The sequence below is a fragment of the Sitophilus oryzae genome, unplaced genomic scaffold (genome assembly GCF_002938485.1).
Source record: "Sitophilus oryzae breed Bouriz unplaced genomic scaffold, Soryzae_2.0 scaffold_732_pilon_pilon, whole genome shotgun sequence".
Taxonomy (NCBI): Eukaryota; Metazoa; Arthropoda; class Insecta; order Coleoptera; family Curculionidae; genus Sitophilus; species Sitophilus oryzae.
Genome location: NW_022147343.1, coordinates 648,098 through 673,829, shown reverse-complemented (window position 1 = coordinate 673,829; position 25,732 = coordinate 648,098). Strand labels below are relative to the sequence as shown.

Below are 25,732 nucleotides of genomic sequence, written 5' to 3'. Positions count from 1 at the left end.
GCGATCGGCAAGAAAGATATGACGAAAAGAATGCTACGAGTTCTTCTGTAAAACCAAAATTTTCCAATTTATGAAACAGTCGCGAGTGACTCAACTTGTCGAATGCTTTCGAGAAGTCCATAAAAATTGCATCTACCTGCTGGTGTTCTTCAATAGCTTTATAGGTATATTCCATAAATGTAGGTAAGATTTGTTACAGTAGATCTTTTTGGGAAGAAACCATGCTGATTGGGGGAAAGTTCGTTTTGGATCTGGGGAAATAATTTCGTAAATATGCACATTTCAAAAGCCTTGGCAAAGTTTGATAAAATGGCAATCGGTCTGTAATTACCGTTGACACACCACGTTGACATTACCGGACTTGAATACTGGACAAATCTTCACATTCTTCCACGCATCGGGGAAAGTATTAGTACGTAGAGCCAAGTTACAAATCTTAGTAAGTGGTTTAGAGAAGACCGCTGCACAGTCTCTAACAATGAAAGAGGGAACACAGCAGGTTCTGCAGTGACTTTAGCTTTCAGTTTTCGCAGCGCGTTGAGAAGCGTTCAGCGCGTTGATTCATCAAGTCCAATCAGGGAAACACAATTTAGTGGTAGCTGTACAGGACAGCCATCCCAATTGTCCTGCTTCTGTTCGTATACACTTCGGAAAAATGATCCAAAAGCATCCATTGAAAATTGCTGCGCGCGAAATATGGGAAGCTATTCCTCAACATCTTCTGGACAACTTAAGTGAGAGCATGTCACGTCTTCTCACAGCTTGCATTAAAATTTTAGAGCAGTAGAGTATTTTAACTAAATATTAGTATATCTTTTCTGTCCACTAGTATGTTTTACATTACTTTTTTTAATTAGAAAAATACATATACCTAGTATTTTTTTCATTAAAAAAAATATTATATTTATTTTGTTTTCTACAAAACGAAAACAAAACTTAACATTCACACTCGCGTTATCTGTACATCTCGGTTTTAAAAACGGATATTGTCGAAGAGATAAATATTCAAAGGTTAAAAAAAGACAGGTATCCGACCATTTTGTCGGGTAATACGATGCCGGTGAGAACCTCCTCAAAATCGACGATGTTCCCTATAATAAAAAAAAAGTCAAAATAAAGTTTAAAACACACTGCCATCTTTTTCTGTCGCTCTCGCTGACGAATATTATGGTTTTCGAAAGCTTTTTGGAAAAATTTATTGAATCAGGGGCGCCGAGGTTTGTAAATTTCACTCAAGGAATGTAATGAAAAAATATCTGCCCTCAAAAAGAAGTCTTGCAATGTCCAATAATGTTTTTTGTGAAAGCGTTTCGAAATTGACAGCTTTTGATATATTTATTTGAGTTCGAAATGACATTCTTTGAGTAACAGTAAAAAATTTAACGTTAGAAACAATGAAAATTGATACCATCTATTCGTCCCTCAGTAATCGTATAAACACTCTTGGAGAATGAGTTTTTGTATTCGGAATCTTCACACTAATAAATGACTGACAATCTTTAATTGCATCTACGGTTAAAAACGTGATTTCTTCCCTCCTACATGCTCCAAATACTCCAACGATTAAGACAACTTTAGCTAACAGGAATTCTTTGTCATCGGCTTTAAAGCGTTCTGTTTCCAGTTTTGTAAATAATTTTGATTTCTTTGCCTGATATCCGGAAGCTTTTCTTTTTAAAAATGCAATAAGGTTTGTGAATTTGCTAATATCTACGTTTCTGTTCAGGTAAATCATGGTGCGGAGCATCGAATATTTACTCCACAGAGTTGACGGCTTTAAGGTAGTGGATAACTTCAGGAAATAGGCTAGCAAAACCTTTTCTGTGAAATTCTCAACATGTTTCTCTATGACCCAGGTTTCAAAGTTGTTGTAGGTGGTCTCGAATAAGTTTTTCGACTTCTCGGGCACTAACGTGGATAGCGCAGTTTCAGCAGCTTGTTGAATATCCAAAGACTCGTCATTATCACTCATTTTTTCACAAAACTTTGTAGGAAATACGGCGACGTTTGAACCTGACAGAACTTTGTCATTAAGCAATGCATGTCTTCCAGGAGGAGTTTACCATCTTTGCCTAACTTGTTCGACTTCTCTAGGCATTCTTTAATAGAGAGAATTACTTACTACTAATAGGGTTATGGGAGTGCGTCTTTTGTGTAGGTACATTGTGTACAATTGACACCATGTAGAAGTTTAAAAAATAGGACGATTTTTTTAATAAATTTAGAATTGATTTGTGCCCATTCGCCCGCGCGTTGTCCACGCCTATGACCGAAGACGCGCTCGGGACTTTTAACAAGACTGAATTTATACTCGCCCGTTTTATTATTTATAACTTTTACCGGTCTTAAAAATAAAATAAACGAAAAAAAAACGACGATATACTGGACGATGAAGTAGAAAAAGAAGAAGAAGAGGAAAAAGAAGAAGAAACGATAGTGGTTCTGTTCGGTTTTCTCGGAACTCGAAAACGGGACGGGAATGTGGAGAATTTCGTAGGATCCGTCCCAAAATACGGATCGGCCGGTAAATCGTCCTTAAAAAGGACATATGCGCCAACTAAACGGACAGACAGAAACGATTTAGAGTTGGAAATGCAAATTTAATTGAAAATGTCCGAAAAAAATCGCGGGTTTGTGGTGGTCCCAGCGAAATTATCATAAATTAAAATGGGACAGTCTGTTCTGTTGTAGGTGTACTTAGAATAAATATTATTTAGAATTAGTTTATTTTTCTTAGTGTTGTTGTTTATTTCAGAGCTCATTTCTGTCTTCGTCAGAGCTATAACATTTTAGTTCCTGGGTTACTATTTTGAGAGGTATACAATATTGTTTCAACCGTTCCCATGCCAGGGCCGGTTGAAACAGTGATTGGAGTCAATTGAAACGCATGCAAGTAAATTTAATCATCATCATTTTCAGCTTATTCAATCATTTCCAGTTATGTTGTAGCCTCCCTCACATATTTAGATACTCTCTTTGCAAGTTATCCCTGCTAATTTCTTAATACCATGGTCCCATCTCAGCTTCGGTCTTCTTCTAGGTCTCTTAATTCCTCGTAGGTACCATGCTGTAATTTTTGTAGCCCATCTGTTGTTCGTCCTTCGTGCTAGGTGTCCTGCTCATTGCCACTTCAGGGATTTGATTCTGTGGATGACATCTATTACCTGGATCTATTGTCGTATCCACTCTATTCTTTTACGGTCTTTTTTGGTTATTCCTAGCATTTAATGTCATGTTTAATTGTTCAGGTTTCGCATGCATAGGTCATGTCTGGTCGTACATATTGGTCGAATGTTTTCTTCGTTAAATAAAGTGTAGTGGCGTAACTATCGATGCGCTGTGTATGCGAAGGACACGGGCCCGGGCCCTCGGGGGGCCCGGGCCGCATTTCCATATCTATCACATGCTATCGCGAATCAAGCAGAATCCGGCGATCCCGAACTAAGTTCTTATCTATCACATGTTTTCTTAACTACTTAACTAGCACACGCTATCGCGAAAATGACTTATTACTTTACACTTGTTCTTGTGCAATTTTGTGGCTGTGTTTTCCTTTTTATTTTGCAAAATAAAAATAACTGGAAATATGTGATTTTTCATTAGAGCATTAAATTTGACAAAAAAAGGAAATTTGCTGTATTGTCACTGGATTTCTGTACCATCGAATAGAAATAGAACTAAGCTAGTTGTAGCATCAAAAAGAGCATGGGAAATTATACTGGCCAAACTAGTTAACTCAACATCACAAAAACTCTAGTTACCTAATGGTTATATTAAGGGGACGATAAGGCAGCTGAGTTACGAGAGGTGCCCGAAACTGCCACTTTTTTAAAATCACCCTGTAGCTCAGTAACTAAGAGGGTCATGACAAATCCTATTAGAGCATCTCTCATTTTGTCAAAAAGTAGCCGACTATTGTGAAAACCTATGAAAATGGGATACCCTGTAGGTATAAGGTATTCCATTCATAAAAAAATATCTTATTATGGCATCCTGTATACGAAGGGCATAAAAAAATTAATATAGCACTTAAATTCAATTTATTCTTGCTTCTTGCTTCAAATAATATCGCGATTACCTGTGCTGGTTATGACGGCAATTCCCAATACTTCTTTCTTAACATGTCCATGTTCCTATTTACATTGTTATTTTAATTTAGTTAGTTTTGTTGTTGTTTTTTGTTTTGTTTTCATTTATTTTTTAATTATTTGATATTTTATATATTTTGGGTTACATATTATGTGTTGCAGTAATAAATAATACTATATAAAAATTAATTTGATAATGTTATTTCTAACCTAAAATATGAGTGTATATTATCACAGTATATTATTCAGTATAGAAGTGTTGAAATATGTAGGTGTAATAGGGGGCCCGATAAAATGTTTGCCCGTGAGTCTGTTGTTACGCCACTGATAAAGTGGCGTTATATATTTGAATATGATGGCCTTAGTCTGATATTAATATATAATTGTAGTAATAATAACACATAAAAACTAACCGTAATTTTGTATTACACAGGTTGTACCATTTTCAAATAAAGCAGCAATAGCGGATACGACTTCTGGACTTAAAACCATCACTGCTAGAGTAACTGCCACCCAAAAATGCTTTGCCTTTTCAATGAGAGTAACATTACAAAAACTACTATTTCAATTATTTCATAAGCGTGTTGATGGAGACCAAAAGCAATAGCGTGCTTTTAATGCTAAAATTTCTGTAAATCGTTCCTGTGTTATTTAAAAGTGGATATCTCCAACAAAAAAAGCTATTGAGATAAATCGAAACACTAGTTATCCAGAAAAGATCACCTTGATGATAAAGTCGTTTTAAAATGCTTTACTTTGTTAAACCATTCAACAGAGTGTTAAATTTTTAATTTAAAAAACGGCAAAAAAATCGAATTGTTTAGCAGTGCATTGCTAAAAAATGATCAAAATCGACTCACTAGAACAAAATATATTGAACTTCAAAAATGCAGAACGCAAGAAAACTGCATACCAAAATCTCTGCTTTACGGTGAGCTTGTAGACGGTAAGAGAAACGGACAACTCAAAAGGTACAAGGACATTCTCCACGAAAACTTAAAGGAAATTAACTTGCAGAATGAGTGGGAAGAAGCAGCACACAATGGAACTCAATGGAGAAGAATTATAAACTCAGTTAACAGCGACAACCAAAAAGTAATAGAGAACAAAGCAATGAAATTTTTGAATGTCCGGAGTGCGGTAGGCAGATAACATCACGTACCGGGCTTTTCAGTCACAGAAAAGCTCATGAAAGAAAACGACTTGCATGACCATCTTCTAATGTGTGTCAAATACTCGTCAGCGAGTAATGGCAGTAGTAGTAATAGTCAGTGTATATTTAGGAGTAGGCATAAGCTTCTATCTCATTAAAATATTGTCGATATACAGGGTTGTTCACCACATACGACACGGAGTATTGTAGCTAAACGATTATATTTTTACAAATTTCAAGTTTTGGGTTCGATGAAGGACTATTAGAGGTACAATTTAAAAATAATTTACAAGATACAGAGTGTCCCAAATAAGTAAAAAATATCAAAGTTGTATTTTTTTAAATTGAACACCCTGTATATTATTACATTTTTAGTTTCTACGATTAAAATAAAGGTAAATTTGATTCAGGTTTATTACACTTAAACCTTACCGTTTTTGAAATATTTTCAATTTTGTGAAATTGCAGTAAAAATTTTAAGGCTTCATTTCTCCAAGGGTATCAAAGTTTTTAATACTAAATATTTACTGAAGTTTATTTATTGATCAGTTATTGTGTTGCAATAATAAAAATAATACTACCTTATACAGAGTGTCTAAAAATTTATTTTAAATAATTAATAGCTTTAAACGCCAATAACTTGTTTAATTTAAACAGATGCACAATTTAATTGTCTATCAAATTATATTATACCATTTTTACATATCCCTTCAAGTTTTCGTAGAAAATGCATTTTCTTATAATTTAGACCTCATTCATCAATATACCCATGGAATATTGACATTTTATTATTGACACCCATGGAATATTGACATCATATATTGACATTCTAGTAATATTATCGTTTTGCTAAGAACAATAATGTTGTATGCAAAAGAAAACTATTTAAATCTTTATAAAATAGTATACCATTAATTAAATATAGCATTATTTCCGCCCATATACTAATTAATTACATACTTAATTGTATTCGTTAATAAATTATTCTAAATAAATGTGGATTTGAGTCAGAAATCAATATAATAATAAGTTTTCAAAATTAAAGTCTCTATTGTTATAAATAAGCATTTATTAAAAAATGAAATATCATTTTTAAGGTGTTACTTTTTATCATACTGTCTAATCAGTTTTTTTAGTATTTGGAACAATTATTATTAATCAATGCAGTCAGTTAATGTAGTTTGAATATTGGAATCATATTAATTGGTCCTCTTTAACAAATATTTAAACAGTTTTTTTTTATTTTTTAATGAAATAAACGAATTATATCCACAATATTAGTATCTGTATTCTTTAAAAATTTGGTACATCTTTAAAAATAATCTAAAATGTCAATATTCCATGGGTATATTGATAAATAAATTCTAAATTACAAGAAAATGCATTTTCTACGGAAACTTAAAGAGATAGGTAAAAAATGGTATAATATAATTTGATAGACAATTAAATTGTGCATCTGATTCTCGTAAAATATACAGGGTGTTCCATTTAAATTAAACAAGTTATTGCCGTTTGAAGGTAATAATTATTTAAAATAAATTTTTAGACACTCTGTATAAGGTAGGATTATTTTTATTATTGCGACACAATAACTGATCAATAAATAAACTTCAGTAAATATTTAGTATTAAAAACTTTGGTACCCTTGGAGAAATGAAGCCTTAAAATTTTTACTGCAATTTCATAAAATTGAAAATATTTCAAAAACGGTAAGATTTAAGTATAATAAACCTTAATCAAATTTACCTTTATTTTAATCGTAGAAACTAAAAATGGAATAATATACAGGGTGTTCCATTTAAAAAAATAAAACTTTGATATTTTTTACTTATTTGGGACACTCTGTATCTTGTAAAATTATTTTTAAATTGTACTTCTAATAGTCCTTCATCGAACCCAAGACTTACAATTTGTAAAAATCTCATCGTTTAGCTACAATACTCCGTGTCGTATGTGGTGAACAACCCTGTATAGTCGATTGATGATGATGACTGCACCTAAATTCCATTTTAAAAACGACAAATTAAAGCTATATTTTGACAGATCGAACACTTTCTTTCGCATAAAGAGATGAAACTCCGCTCTCCGTCCGGGTTCGTCAGCGAGGACGCGACCTTTCCCGAAATTAATCCCTGGACCTCTGCGGGTCCCCGAAACCTCCCATTAAAAAACCTAATAACCGATATTATCGAATTAATGAAAAAAGAAAGGCAAAGAGAGGAAAAAAAGAACGACGACGAGCCGGACCGATATCGGTAAGTGGGCTATAATAAGTATAGCTCGATCGGCGGGGATCACTATAATTTTCGGGCTTATCGTCCTGTGCGCTCGTTGTTCGATACGATACTCTGCCCGCCCAGTCATCTCCCTGCCGATCGATACGGTGCGCGTCTTGTTCGTATCTTGTTTCGATGTGAGAAAGATACGAGACACGTCGAGGAATCTTTGGAAGCTGATCGGGTCGGGTGTTAACAGGCGTCGCGTCGATTCGACACTAATCGGAGCAAATAAGGGATTCCCCTTATTTTACCACTACCATCATCTTCTACAACCTTATTCACTTGATCAATCCTTCCATACATGTTCGTTGTTGTGCTGTTTAACACTGTCTTGATCTTGGTTGTTTTCTTAGGGGGCAGCCCTATCTAACATTATCCCCTTGCAAGTGACCTTGCAGTGCAAATAGCAGTCGCACTGCAAGTAACAATTACTTGTGCTCCATATACTTGCCCAAGTGGAATTTTTAGACACATTTTAGGTAATATTTCTAATAATTGTGTCTGTTTCTTGACACAGAATGGAAACGGTATGCCACAAAAAATAGGAAACATTTTCGAAACCTATATATTTTATATGGCTTTACTACAGGTGTTTACAATGTGGCGGTACTAGCCGTTACCTGAAATGTTTCGATGCGGAATCAAAACTTTTAGAGGAAATGTTCCAAAACATTTTCTGCAATTCGTGTCCAAGATGTTCCCGTTTTCAGCAGCCACTGTTTCTAAATGTGAAGAAACAAAATACCAAACTAAAATAGGATATGTCTGTGTGTGGATTTCAAAATGAAAACAATCATCAACAATGTCAACCTCCGCCATAATTTTTTTGTCTTAAGATCTTTGTTTTTAGGTTTTCTCGCACAAAAAAAGTCTGGCAAAAGCAAATGCATCATTTAATTTAATAATGTACATCCATTTATTTAATGCTCCTTCTATATATCATTAATTGTTGCTGCAAAATATTTCTGTTTGAAATATAGATTTTTATTTTCGTTTCTATATCATGGTTCTGAAAATAAAAATATATAAATCAAGTATAGAACGGGCGTTCTTATGAGTTTAAAAGCTCAACAGACGATAAAAACATATATTTTTAGTTAAAAACGCTATCACTAGCCAACATGGCGGAATTTTAATTCGTTATTTTATAAAATTGACATGGAGTCGGACACAAATCATCTAAATTATATCATATCTGTGTCAAAAAAGAGAGAAACTCCTGTTTCGAAAATGAATCGACAATAAATCGAAACCTTGTTTCCAAAATCTTTCGTTTTAGCGCTATCTGTGTAGAAATTTCGAACTAGTCACCTGTCAACAACGCCAATCAAAACTTTTGGTCAAAATAATTAAAACATTTTTATTAACTTATTATAACTCAATTAAAACATAAAAACATGTACTCCATCCAAGAAAGAAGAGAAAAAAAACATTTGCTGGTAATATTTTTCTTCAGTCTCCTGTTGGGTATGGGCACGTATGGGTAATGGCTTTTATTACATTTATTCCTTAAAGTAATAATCTCTGTAATGCTTATCATAAATAATTATAAAATCGCATAAGAAAAATATCTGTATTATTTTTACTCACCATATGTCCTTCCTTCTGCTTTTTTAATTATAGTACTATAAAAACTTGAAGAATGCTTAAATGGAAAAACTGCAGAACAAAATCCAAACAATAAAGTAAGGTTACGTTCTCATATTTGACAGAATATCAAATAAATTATGGAGACTTTTCAGGCACAAGAAAAAAATAATAAATGAATAATAATAAATGTGAGCCACATGTTTTTCTTAAAAGTTTCGAAAAATTTGTGACACTAAGATCTTTATTGTTATAGCTTATGTAGCGAAACCATATTTTGGTAAAATGTTTCGAAACGAAAAGAGATTTATGTTACGAAACATATGTGTCAAAAATACGACGAAACTGTTTCTCAATGTTTCTCAGCAGAGATTTTGTTTCGATTCTGTGTCTAAAAATGCTACTTGGGATGCTAATTAATATCGGAAAAAATATATAACATGTGAAATAGGTACAAAGTATTTTTTGGTGTACCCATGTTAAGAGTTATTGTATATCAAGCAATTCTAAACAACTACTTGTTCTTAAATTGTGCTCATTATTTCAAACTATCCAATTTAACAAATAGTTTATTATAATGTAATTTTATTAAACAAAATAAATTCTAAACTGATCTGGCTCGATTGCAACTAGAACAAATAAGGAAAAGAAAGCACTTTACTATAATTTATATACGATTTGACCGCAAAAACACCGTATCCGGTGACATAATTATTACCATAACCTATAAATAAATAAAATCTCCGTGACTGTACAAGTCTTTGTTTTCTATTATTAAATAATCGACGAACATCGACGAAGTAATGAACAATATACCTTGTTTTAAACGTAATATAGTTTAATGATATAGCTTGTTTCTTGGTTGGTAACTTACATAATATCGGCTTAGATGGGTAACGCTTTATATACTATACGATCAAAAAATAGAACAGCGTCACAGAGGCATTTCAAATGCCATTCTATAATATTTTTGTCGGTTACACTTCTATAGTACACCCAGAATACGGGGACTTTATTTTCTTTCCCTAATTTGTTCAGCTTCCCTAGGCATTCTTTGACCAATTTTGAATTAAATTTTTTTTTAGAATGAGTGGGAGGGGGGTTAATCACTTCGACCTTACAGATCCATTGTGTCCCCCTTTCTTGAATCATAACTCATCATACAGTCCCAGGGCTTTGACAAAAGCCAGTATCTGGGACGGTTTTATAGAGGGTAGTTCTCCATCTCCAATATCAGTCGTACCAAAATTCATGGCACGAATGGTTGTCGTCTCGGCGCACTCAGTGATGAGGTGTACTGGTGTTTCACCATCTTCCCCACAGAATCTGCATTCGCCGTTTCTTCTTAGTTTCAATCTACTGAGGTGTTCATTGAGGAGACAGTGTCCTGTTAAAAACCCCGTGACAATCCGAAGATTGTTCTTACTCAGACCTAGGAAGATCTGTGATTTTTATTGATCATAAGCCCTCAGAAACTTCTTCGAGTGTCCTAGACCATTGCAAGATTTCCATTCCAGGTTGCGGATGGAATCTTCCAAGTTCTTGAGTTCCTCCTTGAGTTGGTTACCACTTGGAAAGCAGAACGGTTCTGGTCCAGTTAGTGGAGTGTTCGCTCCTTTTCTACCTAGATTATTTGCTTTTTCATTGCCTTTTATCCCTTGGTGAGCAGGCACCCAGTGTAGGAGGACTTTGTTTTCTTTGCCTAATTTATTCAGCTTCTCTATGTATTCTTTGACCAATTTCGAATTGATTGAGACTGAGTTGATCGCCTTTAACGCTGCTTGACTATCAGATAAGATGGCTATTTCTTGTTTCCGATAGTTCCTATCTAAGATAAGTTGTACGCATCTCTCGATAGCGTAGATTTCTGCCTGTAGGATACTAGGGTAAGTGCCCATTGGTTCGGAGTAATTAGCTCTCGGCCCAAACACTCCGATCCCTGTTCCCGTATTGGTTTTGGAAGCATCAGTATACCAAGTTATGGTATGGTCTTTTAACTGCTGGGCAAGCGTTTCGCTCTTCCAATCCTTCTTATTGCTCAATACTACATTGACATGTTTGTCAAAGTTGTAGTTGCAGGAGTGGTATTTCCTTTTTGAGGGTGTTCCAAGCCCCTGATCTGACAATTCTCCCAGTACTAATTCCGTTAGTGACCATTCTAATCATTGTCGCATTGGCATATCTACCAATGACAATGTGCAGTGGTGTTAGATTTAGAATGACCTCCATTGCTGCTGTTGGACTTGTTGGAATTAATGGTTACTGAGTTGATCGTTTTTAATGCTGTTTGACTATCGGATAAGACAGCTATTACTTGTTTCCGATAGTTCCTATCTAAGATAAGTTGTAGGCATCTTTCGATACATAGATTTCTGCCTGAAGAATGCTGGTTTAGGTGCCCCTTGGTTTGGAGTATTTAGTTTTCAGTCCAAATACTCCTATTCCTGTTCCTGCTTCGGTATACCACGTTACGGTATGGTCTTTTACTTGCTGAGCAAACATTTATCTCTTCCAATTCTTTTTGCTCAATATTACGGTGAGGTGTTCCTCAAAGTTGCACATTCTTCTTATGTCATCTACTAGGGAAGGAAGGTGTGACATTTTCCTTTTTAGGGCGTTGCAAGCTCCTGAGTTGACAATTCTGGTTCACGTCAATGACCATTCTAATCATCGCATTGGCATATCTACAGATGACAGATGACAATGTGCAGTGTTATGGTCTAGAATGACCTCCATTGCTGCTGTTGGGCAGGTTTTGTGGCTCCTGTAATGCAAACGCATGCCAGTCTATCAATTTTGCATAGGTTTTGCCTTGCTGTTAATAATGCTCTTATTAACAAATATTTAACTTTTGCAACTAATTATACTTCAAACTTAGCGAGTAATGTCAATTTAGATTTTAATTATTATCCATCGAGAGAAATTTTGGATAGAAATGAAAAGATTATTTATTGTTTTATAAACTAATTATTAGGCTTTATCCATGGGTACAACAAACTACCGCAAGTTGTTGCTAGGATATTCTATTAATTTTAATTGTATTTTTTTAGACATTGTGAACAATCTATGGGTATTCTTAAGTATAAAATGTAATTGAAACAATTAATTTATTCCACTAATTTTGAATGAAGCTTAAATCGTTTAGATATTTGACATCATCAATTGTTTAGGAAACTCTCAAAATATATTTAATTTTATCTCTTTTAATTTTAAATTCAATATTAATTTATTCTATTATTTATTGTATACGCATATGTGGTACTAGGGAGGTTATTCCAAAGGGCTGGAACACGCCTGCGTCAATTAACCTTTGGACCACAATACACTTGATCGAAAGATCCCGCAATAACCGCATCTATCGAGAGATCGATTCAACGTGCTAACCGCCGCCGCCGCAAAAAAAAACTTTATTTTAAATCTTCAAAAGGTCCTACCAATTCGGTACCGTTTACTCGTGCGAGAAGTTGTTCCTGATCCAGATACAGGGTGGCCACCCAGGAGAAGACTACAACCCTCCTAGGTAAGCCGACCTCGTACCACGTGTTTTATTTTAGCAGGAATTTCTATTTTCTCGAGTATATTACAATCATTTCTTTATTTCCTTTCTAAACATCAATGTTAACCTTGATAATAAAAAATATATGTTGAGACTGTTGTAGGCATAACCCCAAAATACACATTCAGAGTTTCTTATTTATAATTTATTATTTACGCATTGGACACTTGAATCTATCAGAGTATCAATATTTAAAAAGGAGGTGCAAGATCTGTGCAAAGGATCTAAGGTTTAGCCGTTTATTATTATTATTTCTTACATTCATTTTGTTTTTTGCTTGTGACCAATGGAGAATGTTTTTCTGTGAGTTAGACAAATTTATTATTTTTATTATTTAAGAACCGTTTAGAACCTGGTTTTCTTTAGATTCTAAACCCAATAACATATTTTACATACAAAACTATATTTACTTTTTAGTTTTCTATTTCAATGATGAAATACACTGCTCTATCCAGTAAAGGAACCCGCTGCAAAGATATAGATATTATTTTTCAGGAGATTATCTGATCGTGGGTAAATATTTTATTTCAAAACCAAAAATGATCCATGCCTCTCAGAAAAACTAAGCAATTTTATTCTCTACCTTTATTTTTCAATTATTCGTCTTGTAATAAATATGAAAATATATGAATAAGTATGCAGATTTATTGAAAATTGTGTAACAAAGTTAGCCTCATAGTAATGATAGTGATTTTTACAATTTTTCTGCTATTTTAAAACTGATATAAAAAGGTTTACGAATTCACTTCTTGGTAAAATTCATCCGTCGGACGCCACAAAACAGTTTGTATGGTTTTTGATGTCTTTGATTTACTGTTTTATCTATTGAAACACTGTCTTTATACATGTTGATTATGGCCTTATTTATTTTTGTTGGATAGACAAAAAATGTATTGGTAAATTAAATAATAATAATATTTTTTTCCTCTAAAACTACAATGAGCAGGCTAAAAATAAACTTAGGTATATAAAACTAGATTAGGATTATTTGAGTCAAACAAGATCTTGATCTGTTAATACAACTTCTCATTAAAGTAATGAATAATATAAATAAATTCCTGCGAAATTATTGATATTTTAAAGATCGGATTTAAGTATATTTTTTTTAGTTATGAACTTAGGTCAAATAATTGAAAAATTCCTCGATATACAGTTCATACCATAAAGTAACTAAAATAAAAGAGTGTTTGAAAGGTTGTCTAACTTGGCCATAATGTTGCATAGTTCAGTTAGGGCTCCAAAGCGTCGCCACCTGCTACCTGTCACGCTGTCACGTGTCATGACAAGATTGACAAGTGACATGACAGCAAATTATTTGTATTTTGCAGTTGTTTACAATTATGTTTTGAATTTTGGAATTTTGTTATTATTTTGTGTAGCATATACTTTGTTTGTTTGTTTTGTGTTTGTGCGTACAGAAATGATGGAGGAAGTTTTATTTCCCGAGGAACTTATATTTCTCTATGATTTGAACTTTGTTTTGTGCGATGTGTTTTACGGTCATCATGTAATATTTTGTTCAGTCGATGATGTGATTTGAACACGATCCAGGAAAGGGTATCATGCAAAGCAAGTTCGATATGTAAAGACATTGCCCATCTCTGAACTCGATGAACGTAAAACGAACTGACTATATATTCGCGCCTTGATTTCACAGTGTTGAACATTTGCTACCTCAACTAAACTTCAACTGCTGAGTTTATAAATCCAACTTACAGGTGAATTAATTTTTGATGATGTCTTATTTAAATCTTAATCTGTTATAATAGCATAGATTGCAAACCCTGCGATCTTATATGGTTTGTTAGTGGCGTTGTTAAATAAGTTTTATAATACTATAGGTTAATCGAGGGGTAAACCGCTGGTGTATTTTGGTGTACAAGATGTTGGCATTTTTGGCGTTTTCGTAGTATTATTGGTATTAGTACTAAATTATTTGGCATTAGTGTACAGAAGTTCATCAGCGGTTTACCCCTCGAGGTTAATTCAGCATATGTATATGTTTTATATTATCAAATTTAATTTAGCATTTAACTGTAAGCATTTGAAAAGTGTACAATAGTTTATATTTTTCAAATATTCCGTTTTTAAAAATAAATTTTCATTATATTTTTTTGCAGTTTGATTTCGTAATATTTTTAAAATCACATAAATTTTTAAATTCACATTTAAACTGCCCGCCTTTTTTGTGGTAGGTAATGCAGATACCTATTTTACCGATTACGTCTGTCATATTTGTATTAGTTCAGTTAGGGCTCAAGGGTGCGCTACAATCGATCCTCGTTAAACGTGTTGCCTACTTTTGACTATGGAAATGGCAACTCTTTTATTTTATATTTCTCTATGGTTCATACCAAAATAAACTTTAAGTCACGTGATTAAGCTTGACCGGCACAGCGTTGCCCACTTTTACAAATTTTCTTTTAATCAAAATATTTTAGGAAACAAAAATAAATTAATTATAAATTTATAAATAGTTGTTACTCACATCAACAAAACTCACTTTCTTAACAGCACTGAGGGACATAGAGGACCATTACTACCGCTTTCCCGTTCAAAATATTCAAATAAAGTTGCTATGAGTTTTTTACGGCTATTAGGCTATCTTGTACACTTCTCACTAAGAGAGGTTCAAAAAAGAACAATGTTCGACTGCAAGATCTGCTAGTAAACATTTTTGAGCTTAAAATTATCACAACACTATTTATTTATGATAAAACAAAAACTCGTAGTACAAAACTAAAGTGTCAAAAAAATCAAAACGTCTATTACATTACATATTCTTTACTATATCAACTTCATAAATAAATCTAATAAATCAAACTAAGATTTAAATAAATTCAATTTTAGTCAGGCCGTTTACTACAAAGATACATTCTTGTAAAATTTATTAACTCTAACTAAATAGAATTACTTTCTTTCTAGAAAATAATTAGTTCCTTTACGGATATGTATTTTACAATGATAAAAATCCATTGTATGTATGTACATAAAATTTCATACAAAGAAATTCCATAGTAAACCCATGTACCTACTTCATTAATAATGCATTTTATAAACTTTCCAAGTTTTTGTTATACATTTAAAGTCGAAACCAGCAATATATCATTTTTACAAATAAATTATATGTAAATAATTAAATAAAGCAATTTATTATAGCTAAATATATAGTTGTTAAGTAGAATTCTCTGAAAATTAAATATACTTGTTTGCAACTGATGGTTTCTTTATTTAATAACTTTCTTATGATCAATAAAACTCGCTTAGATCAACTTTGAGAAACAGGTCTAGGTTGTAATTAAGTCACTAGAGCTACTTAATCAGAAATATTAAATGCGTCAAACTTGAAATAAATGTCATTATTTAATGCGTCATATTTTTTGCACTTTTAAAATACACCGGCATAATTTTATCTAGAATTCTGCAACAGATTATGGATACTTAACTTGGAGATTGCTATGAGTTTATTAATTTAAATTTATTATTTTTTATCTGAAAATCATTAATAACTGAGGCACCCTGTATACTCAAAAATATATTTTATTTGTGTCTTAAAATTTCCTAGAGGTTTTCTATGAAACATTCGATAAAATATTTGTTCTTTTGACTTTTTTATTTTTTAAATTCTCAAAACAACGGACATAAGAATATCTGTTCCATAACAACTGTTAAAATTGCATTGTATCTATCAAAAATAGTAGATAAAATAGTAATTCAACCGCAAGGGTAGATTAAATGATACTTTAACAACGAGGATAGGTTAAAAACTTTATTTCTTCTCGCACGTTTTTTAATTTCTTCCATTTTTGAAAATTTTTGTATTCCTTTTCATAAGTTATTCGGGATTTAAATGGAAGTAGTTTGGATATGGCGTTTGTCGCCTCAGCCTGAATATCTGTTTGTAATTCCAATCGACACGAAAGGAAATTAAAAAATATTGACTCAAAACTGGCAACTCAAGACAGGTTTATTTATTTGTCAAATTACATAGAAACCAACGCCAACCCAGCACAATATTTTTTCTACTCGTAATAAATTCCTTGAAATAATAATTTCTGAATATTTTTTAAAACGTAACTCGCTATGGAAAAAAATAAAAAAACCATTTTATCGTCTTGTATAAAAAATAACTATTATTTTATTTAGAACTCTTAAGTTCTTTTTATCCATTCACGGCTTATTTCGAAATAATTAACAGCCGTAAAATGCTACTTTCATTTCACTGTGACAAAATCACAGGTAGTCATTTTCCGCCCATCACTAATACTAATAAAGTCAACCATACACGACTTACCGTGACTGGCGACACTGCCGTACGGACCGTGCATGCTCTGATGGTAGTACCGGGCCCTCTGCGATCCAGAGGGGTCCAGAAAGAATGCCCCCATGTGCTCCGCCACGCTTGAGTTCAGATCAGAACTACCGTCGATGCCCCCCTGGGCCGGACTGGCCGACGCGCCCGTCCTAGGGCTCTCGTACCACCTGCCAACGGCGGACTCGTTGGTCATCTCCATAATCATGGGGTCAAAGTTAAGATACTACGCACTACACTCGCGGTAAAAAGTTTTTTTCAATTTTTGAAAAGGTTAAAAGCCAATCTAAGCTATTTTAGTCATGTTTTTAGAGTTCTGGATACACTCGCGATAAAGAAAAAACGTTCCAAGTCTCGACGCGATCAGTTCTTTAAAGGCTTTGCTTCGTACAATGTCTGAATAAGTTATTTTAGTCACTAAAATGCACAAACGATGGAATATATTTTGTCTGGACTGGTTTTTGGGTTATCGACGACGATATCTGAAACAAAAATGAAAAATTGTTTTTAATTACACAATTATTCAGATCCATGACGAGTGATATTTTAATCTTATCGAAGTACTTGAAAATCTAAAATTGTGTTGTATGAGGTTTGGGTTTATTATTTCTAATCAATTTTGATTTGTGCAAATAAAGTAATAAATCGTATCAAGGTACACGTGGCGACATGTACTGTATGATCGAAAAAAAGGCTTCATAGTTGTCACTGAAAAGTTATCAGTGATTTAAAGGACACTATATCCACTGTTCTTTACTCGATAGTTTGATTATCAGGGTTGAAAAACATATATTCTTTTTTTAGGGTTCCGTATCCAAAGGGTAAAAACAGGAACCCTATTACTAAGACTTCGCTGTCCGTCTGTCTGTCACAAAGGTCTATCTTAGGAACCGTTATAGCTAGACAGTTGAAATTTTTACAGATAATGTATCTATGTTGCCGCTATAAGAATAAATACTAAAAACAGAATTAAATAAATGTTTATAAATAAAAAAGTACTTTCACTAAACATTATCTTTTAAGTAAGAATTTTACATAGAATCTTTCAAGTCCTCGGTGGCCGCGTGGTTAAAGCGTTACGACTTTACGCTGCTATGCGTTGGAGCCGTAGTAAGGCAGGTTCGAATCCTAGTCAAGGCGACTTTTTTTAATCGTTTTTTTTTTTAATTTTTACATATTTATTATTGATTAATACAATTTTTAGTAATGTGTTTCTTCATTTTTTTTTAAATTACTCAAATCGCATTCAAAATTTCAGCTAAATCGAAAAAAAGTTTATAATAATATATAGTGACTAATGTTGTATAGATAATGAATGGTACGGAACCCTTCGTGCTCGAGTCCGACTCGCAATTGACTAATTTTTATTTTTATCAAAACATGTGTTTTTTTTGTCTAAAACAGTTTGTATTGTTTTAAACATCATTTTAACTTCCAAGTTGCGATTATGTTTAAAGAAGGTACTCCTTTAAAATAAGGTTGCCATCCGTCCCCTATAAAGGACAGTCCTCTCTTTAATCTCACTGTCCTCTTTTCTCTCACGTATTACGAAAGTCCTCTTTTTTACATACCCCTAACTCAAAATCTAAAAAAAATATTCGTCAGTAGCCATAATGCTTTAAAAAAGTATTAATCTGTGTCTTTCACTACTTCCACTAGTTTGTACGGAAAAGAAAATGAAGAAATATTTATGCAAGAACTATTTGTGGAAGCGATAAACATGTTTAGCTAATTTATGTTTACTTCTGTTGGCTTATGTTTAGAAAAAAAAGTTTTGTTGAAAATGGTTTGTTTTATTTTAAGTTTTGAGTATAAATATTTTTAAAAAAGTAAGAAAGACCATCGATCCCATACCGTTGACATAACTGTTTGGTAAATTTAATTCTGGATATTTGGTAGGTAAATTTTCTGTCTATTGGTAATGAGTTACTATTAGATCGAGATGATTACTTTTCTATTGGAAAAAAAACCTACAAGCCCAACATGTTTAAATCAGGGATTTAAACAGTTTTAAACAAATGTTTAAAACAAGTAATTTTTAAAGACGTTTAAAACACTTTTTTTAAAGATATTATTTTTAATTATAATATAATTTTTTTTAAAAAGAACAACTTTGTTATGATATAATTTTAGGGTTATACAAAACTGAATAAGATCCAACTAAAAACGATCCAATTAGTTATTGTATTTTTTTATTATGATATCTTTCAAAATGTTAATCCTATATTTTTTTTTTAAAAAACATATATAGTTTTTGTGCAATTTTCTTATGTTTGAGTATGTAAAAATTCCCAAAAAAATAAATTTTACTGTAAATTTTAAATTAAGAAGTACCCGCCGTCATAAAAAAAACGGCGTCAAGTTGTCTTGGAAATCAACGATCTTTGATATGTTCATATAATTTTACATATTTTTTCGGTCTTATTGTAGTTTTCCTTGAAACACACTTATGTATATTCTGTTTGTTTTACTGTATTTAAACAAATAAAATTATAAAGTAGTTGACTTATAAGCATGACTTGCATTTGAATGTTTAGTAATTACAAAATTATTAACATTTATTCTTATAAACTTCTCTTATATTATTTGTATTATAATAATAAACTACATGGTACTATGATAAAGAATACTTAAGTTTTTTTTTGTTAAAAATTAGATAGCCTGTAATTATAATTTTATAGTTTCGACAATTACAATGTTAAATCGACAGTTGTACAATGTTAAAAATATAAAATTGTGTACATTAAAAAATCAAAATATTTCATTTAAATTTTGAATCAAATATATAAATATTAAAAAATATATTTGGCTTTTTAAATGTAGCATATCGTTAAAAAAATATGGTTTAACGTTAGCTTCGACATGATAACATTCTCCATGTCATTTTACGCATAAAATGACAGCGATCTTCATTTTCGAACCAACTATTACGCCGTTTTTTTTTCAATCATATGGTATTATGCTTAAATAAAATATCTAACTCAATAAGAAATTAATAATAGTGTCTTCAAAATTTCCAAAAAATATAAATTATAAATAGAAATATTTACCATCAGAAAATATTTAACACCTTTATTTCTTCAAAAAGGCATTTTGTAATCATCAAAACCATCAAATTTTTGAAGTAATCAAGTCAACGTATATTATTCCAAGAACCCCAAATTATTTTATATTATTTATACAAAAAATAAGCAAATAAATTCAAATTAAAAACTACATAAAAATACCAATATATATCACCGAAGCACAGACTGTGAGAAACCACCAAAACCACTTCTTGGAACCATATAGAACAAGTCTATACGCATAAATCAATTGGATTCGAAATATATGTAAATGTATGTAATTCTCGGACGTGTAAACACCCATTTTATATGTGTCTATTCGGTATTTTTACATGAAACGGGTAAAAATACCTATAATTAATTTAAATTTAAAAATACAGACCACTATCATTTTCATTTAACAAGTTTAATCATTGTAGGTGTATACTTAATGCGTGCTTTTTTAATCATGTTATTTATTATTTTAACATTGTAATTTTATTAATTTTTTGTTTTATTAAACATATTATATATCAATACAGAGTTCCCGAAGATTTAAATACCTTCTGAAAAATGAATAATACAATTTGTAGAAAGACATCAACAGCCGCACAAGAAAGAAACCCTAACTGAAAATATTTTATTTTTTAAAAATTATTAAGCAAATCTGTATAATAATGTAATTTATTTTATATAAATTGTAACAAATAAGATTACTGAGAAAATGTAGTAATTTTTTTAATGTAACAAACTTTTATTTGAGAATTTGTGATCTGAGGTTGAAGAATTGATAATTTAAGAATAATTAATATTGGTTTAATAAATTTTTGAACAATGTTTATGAAAATTTGTTATCTATCAATCTATCAAGATTTATTGTGAATTTTATGAATTTTTACTATCTATTTTTTACATATTCCTCAGAGAAACCGTTAAAAAATATCAATCAAAAATGAAACTTTATCTAAGTTATTTTTTAATGGCAGTCTGTTAACTTATATATCTTATCTATTTTATTACTGGCAAACTAAATAAGCTTCTGCTAAATTATTTAGAGTTTTTTTTAAATGTTCTAGTTTAAATTTTGTTTTTAAACATATCATAAATAACGCCATAATCATGATAGTGACATTTTCAACATGTCATTTTATCATTTGGTATCAATTTATATTGGTTATATGTTGAGTTTAGCATTACAAATAATACAAATATTAGAAATAATTGGAATATTTTTTTGGAATAAAAATTTTGCAGCTCTACAGTATGTCCCCTAATTCTCTGTAGAGGAGGAAAAACTTTTTTATTATTGACCGTTTGAGAAAAATGCATTCTTAATAAAAAATTTTAGCTTGAGCAAAAATGGTTAATCCCGTTTTAGAGAAAATTAAGCAAAACATGAAAATGTAGTTGATTTTTTTCAAACCTAAAAATCAAAAGGCGTTTTTATGGTAATATTAATTCGATTTCATGCTTTGATAGATGGTTATTATTAATTTTGATTAACGTCATATTCTTTGCTGTTGTTAAAGTATCATATTTTACTATAACTATCATCATCCTTTCCGTAGCATTGAACTAAATAAATTTTGTGCTTTTTTAACATTTGAAAACAACAAAAAATATTACGTTAATTAAAATTCTATGAATAACAATCTATCAAAGAATGAAAACGAAGTTATATTACCATAGAAACGCGTTTTGATTTTTACGACTTTTTTTTTCTTAATTTTTTCTAAAACGATATAGAAATTTGGAAAAGTGTAATTTGTAACAAGCAATTTTTTTTATGAAAAATATATTTTTTCTCAAAATGTCAATAATAAAAAAGTTTTTCCTCTTGTAAAGACAATCCGGAGACATACTGTATAATATTATTTTTCCAAATGCCATACTTCTTCATACAAAAACCAAACTGACTATATTTTAAGAAACTAAAAAATCTCGTATTTTCACAGAACAAAAAAAGTTGATTTTTTACAATAAAAATCATATCATACATTAAAAAATTATGCTCAAACTCCAAAATTTTAATCCCAACGCATTATTCTCAAAGAACTAATGACACAATTGGAATTAACTATATATTTTTGTCTTGTAAAACTCCAGAGTAATTTATTTTTACCTAACTTTAATCTTTGTTCATGAAACGTCTACAACCTTTTAGATTTTGTTTAATATTATATTGATATATTAAAAATTATAGAAAGACCTATCATAATATCTAACTCTAGTTTAACGGTTAACTCCGGGTTGTATAAACATAGCTTAAACATTCAAATTCACTGAAATGAAGTAATGAAAAACACTGAACTTGGCAATTCTATTTAGGTATATTTTTCTTGTAGTATAAGATGATTAAAAGTCTAGTTTAAGCCTCGAAAACGATGACTGAACTAAGTCCAACCGATAAGCAGTCGTTGAACAACCCACTAAAATTTTGAACTTTGAACAACCGGCCCTAAGTACACCTAATCAAAATCTAAACCAATGAAACCATAGAAATTGGTAAACAGTACTAAACAGACTCTATCTTGATCACAGAAAACTCTCTAGGAAACATTATTATACAGAAACTGGTACTTACATGTTTATTTTAAGCATCCTTAATCAAGTTACAAATCAGTATATTGACACATTCACTAACAAAACCCACCAAAAATCACAGTTTTCTTAACTACAACCGAATCACAAGAACGCCGAAGGTCCTTCGAATCGCAGCAAGCCAGTGACCGCTGTCACCATTGTGAAAAAACAAAAAAAAAAACAGAAACAGAGCAAAGCCTCTCTGCGATACAACATCAACGGACAGCGCGAAAGCACTAAGTATCGCTAGAGCCGCTTTCGGCCGTAACCCGTGGCAACGAGCTTTCGCGTGAGCTCGGCCTCGTTCGGTAACGCTTTCTCTGTGATTGGTTGCCAGTCCTGCTGGGGGCGGGATTGCAGGAATCGGAATGGGCGGGATTAAGGCGAGACGAGTACGTTTCAATTTCGGGAAAGTCAGTGGCGGGTAGAGAGTGGCGCAGGAGGATAAAAAGAATGCGGCGTTGTAAAAAGTGAAGGTTTCGGGTTGTTGTCGTCGATCTATTGTTAAATCACTTAAAGCTGCTGTATCTTTTGTTGTTTATCTTTGAATGGTTGTTGGTAATCATATGTGCATATTTGGCTCTCTCTCTAAACTTCGTTATATTTTTAGACTATGTTTTTGAATCATCTATCAGTTCAAGTAGATTTTGATTTAGGTATAAATTACCCAGTGATTTCTACCTTGTAGATATTTTAGTCTCGATGAAATTTAAATTTGCCCTTCAAAATGATATACCTAATACAAAATTCTTTTCCATAGTTGAATTTCTGTGAATTTGTGACTTATACCTGTATGTTTTTTAACCATTTCTTCGAATAGGCATAAGTGTCGTGGTGATCCATACTCGCTCTTGGTCTTGTAGAAAAAACAAGACCAAGACTAGCGTTAGATCTGCAAGAACAAGACTGAGCAGACTCTTTCGGTCTTGCAAGTTTTTTATTTACATCTTGTTTTTATAGATAATTTAACAACACAATAAAGACATTTTTATTTACTTACCCCCAAAATAAAACACTAAATCACCACAATACACCAAAACACTTTTACTTTTACACTGGACGCGCGTTTCGCTAACCATGTTAGCATCATCAGCAGATGATTATAAACTGTTTATAATCTAAAAAATTAATCTAAATAAATAATAATAAACTAATCTAAACTCTCAGTTTATAATCATCTGCTGATGATGCTAACATGGTTAGCGAAACGCGCGTCCACTGTAAAAGTAAAAGTGTTTTGGTGTATTGTGGTGATTTAGTGTTTTATTTTGCTGTGTAACACCAAAGGTTCCAACCCTCAACTGTAATCTTACTTACCCCCTATAAATTATTAAATAAAAAGTAATTTTTATTTAATAATTTGGTGGGTGGTCTACCGTCAAATAGTCATTTTTACTCTGAATAGAACATGCTATTTTTTTTAAACGCCACAAATAATTTTTTAAACAATTTCAAACGTTCCAAATAATATAAAAAGATTTAAAAGTCATACCTGGTATGTAATTATATATCGAGAAACTATGGTTACGCTCGTTGAATTTGACACTTTATGTCAGTTTAATGATATATTTTCGTACTTTTATGCCTAGGCATTAAAATGACTTTTTTATATTGTCAATCACGTCGCAAAAACTAATATTTTTTGACGTTTGAAAAAAAAAACATTTTTTGGCGGGTATAGTTATAAATAAATAAGTTGTAAAATATCTGCACTTATTTCTGGAACACCCTGTATATTAGATATTGATATATTAGATATTGACACCCATCTATAATACTAATCAAATATTAAATCTATTAATTGCCATTTATCTATTTTTATATTTATTATAAAATATTTATGATTTATTATACCGTATGATCGAATAAAAATGGCGTCAGCGATGGTCATGAAATGAAGATCGCTGTCATTTTATATGTAAAATTATATGGGAAATGTCATCGATCGTCATTTCCAAGCCAACTGGACGCCGTTTTTTTTTCGATCATACGGTACATCTTGTGTGCTAAAATCTTGGCCAGAAAATAAGTTATTTGATTATCTAGGTATATGTATTTTGAAAATATATTTTCTTATTTATTTCTAAATGATTTTAAAATAAAACTCTATTAATATTGTTTTTGGGGTTTGCTGTTAAACTAACTCTCACGCACTGACGAACTAAAATCACCTACCGCAGGACCCGCCACTGGCAGAACTATGGAAATTTAGATATCTGGGGCCACCCGGAGGACCGGGCAAACATTTCCAAAGACTCTAACTTTATAAAGTCCAACATGGGATGACTTTATACCGAAGCGAGATCCCAATTATTCTATCCCGTGGGAACGCAAAAAAACTACCATCTCCTGAATGTCTGGATCGTCCACAAGCACTTTTGGAACAATCGAACTTTGGAGTAGGGATTAAAAAGACAGTAAATGTAAATATGTAAGAATATTCACTCATTATTATTTTTTTTTTGTATAAGAGCTTTAGATATCAGTACTTTTGAACCAAGTATCTAATAATGAATTATCCAGAATTATCTATTTTATCATGTTTAAACGTTCTTGGTAAAGACCGTTAAAATATGTGTCTTGTAAATACTGGCACGACAGAAGAATTAAACAGAAAGTTTAAAATAGAATAATGTTTGACCATGATAAATAAAAAGAAAAAAGCATTCTAGAAATGGGGAGTCAGTTTCAGATGAGCTGAGAGATTCTTTAAACAATCTATTGACGTTGAAACATTTGGTTCTACAACAATAGCATCATCCCATCACATCTGAAGTGGTAACTGATTCTGTCTTCGAATAGGGTAACTGTCAGGAAACAGTAGACAGAAAACAGAAGATATCAGTCAAACAATTTCCAAGCAACCAAAATAAGAGTAGTCAAAACATTATGCCATCAAGAACTACTAATTTTAAACTCCTAATAGCAAAACAAATTTGCTTCAGAATAGTAACAATCAAACTTTGTAATAAGGATGAAAAAAAAAATACAAGAATGATCTAATGATATTTAGTATTTGTTGTTTTTTGTATCAAGTTTTTTTAGTACCAGTATTTTTAAACCAAGTATCTAATAAAGACGTATTCTTTAGATATGGTTTATATTAATCTAAAATATATCCAGACATCAA

At 31.7% G+C, this 25,732-nt stretch overlaps 1 protein-coding gene across 1 annotated transcript in view; it reads right to left on the bottom strand.

Annotated features, from left to right (window-relative positions):
• Positions 1-22,817, bottom strand: part of LOC115888342 (GATA-binding factor C-like) — an 81,096-nt gene extending 58,279 nt beyond the window's left edge. The window contains exons 1-2 of the mRNA XM_030908047.1: positions 22,604-22,817; positions 16,958-17,457 (exon numbers count right to left, since the gene is read on the bottom strand). Coding sequence (XP_030763907.1) covers positions 16,958-17,183 — 226 coding nt within the window. The 5' untranslated portion in view covers positions 17,184-17,457; positions 22,604-22,817. The remainder of the gene's footprint in view (positions 1-16,957; positions 17,458-22,603) is intronic.
• Between the last annotated feature and the right edge of the window lie 2,915 nt (positions 22,818-25,732).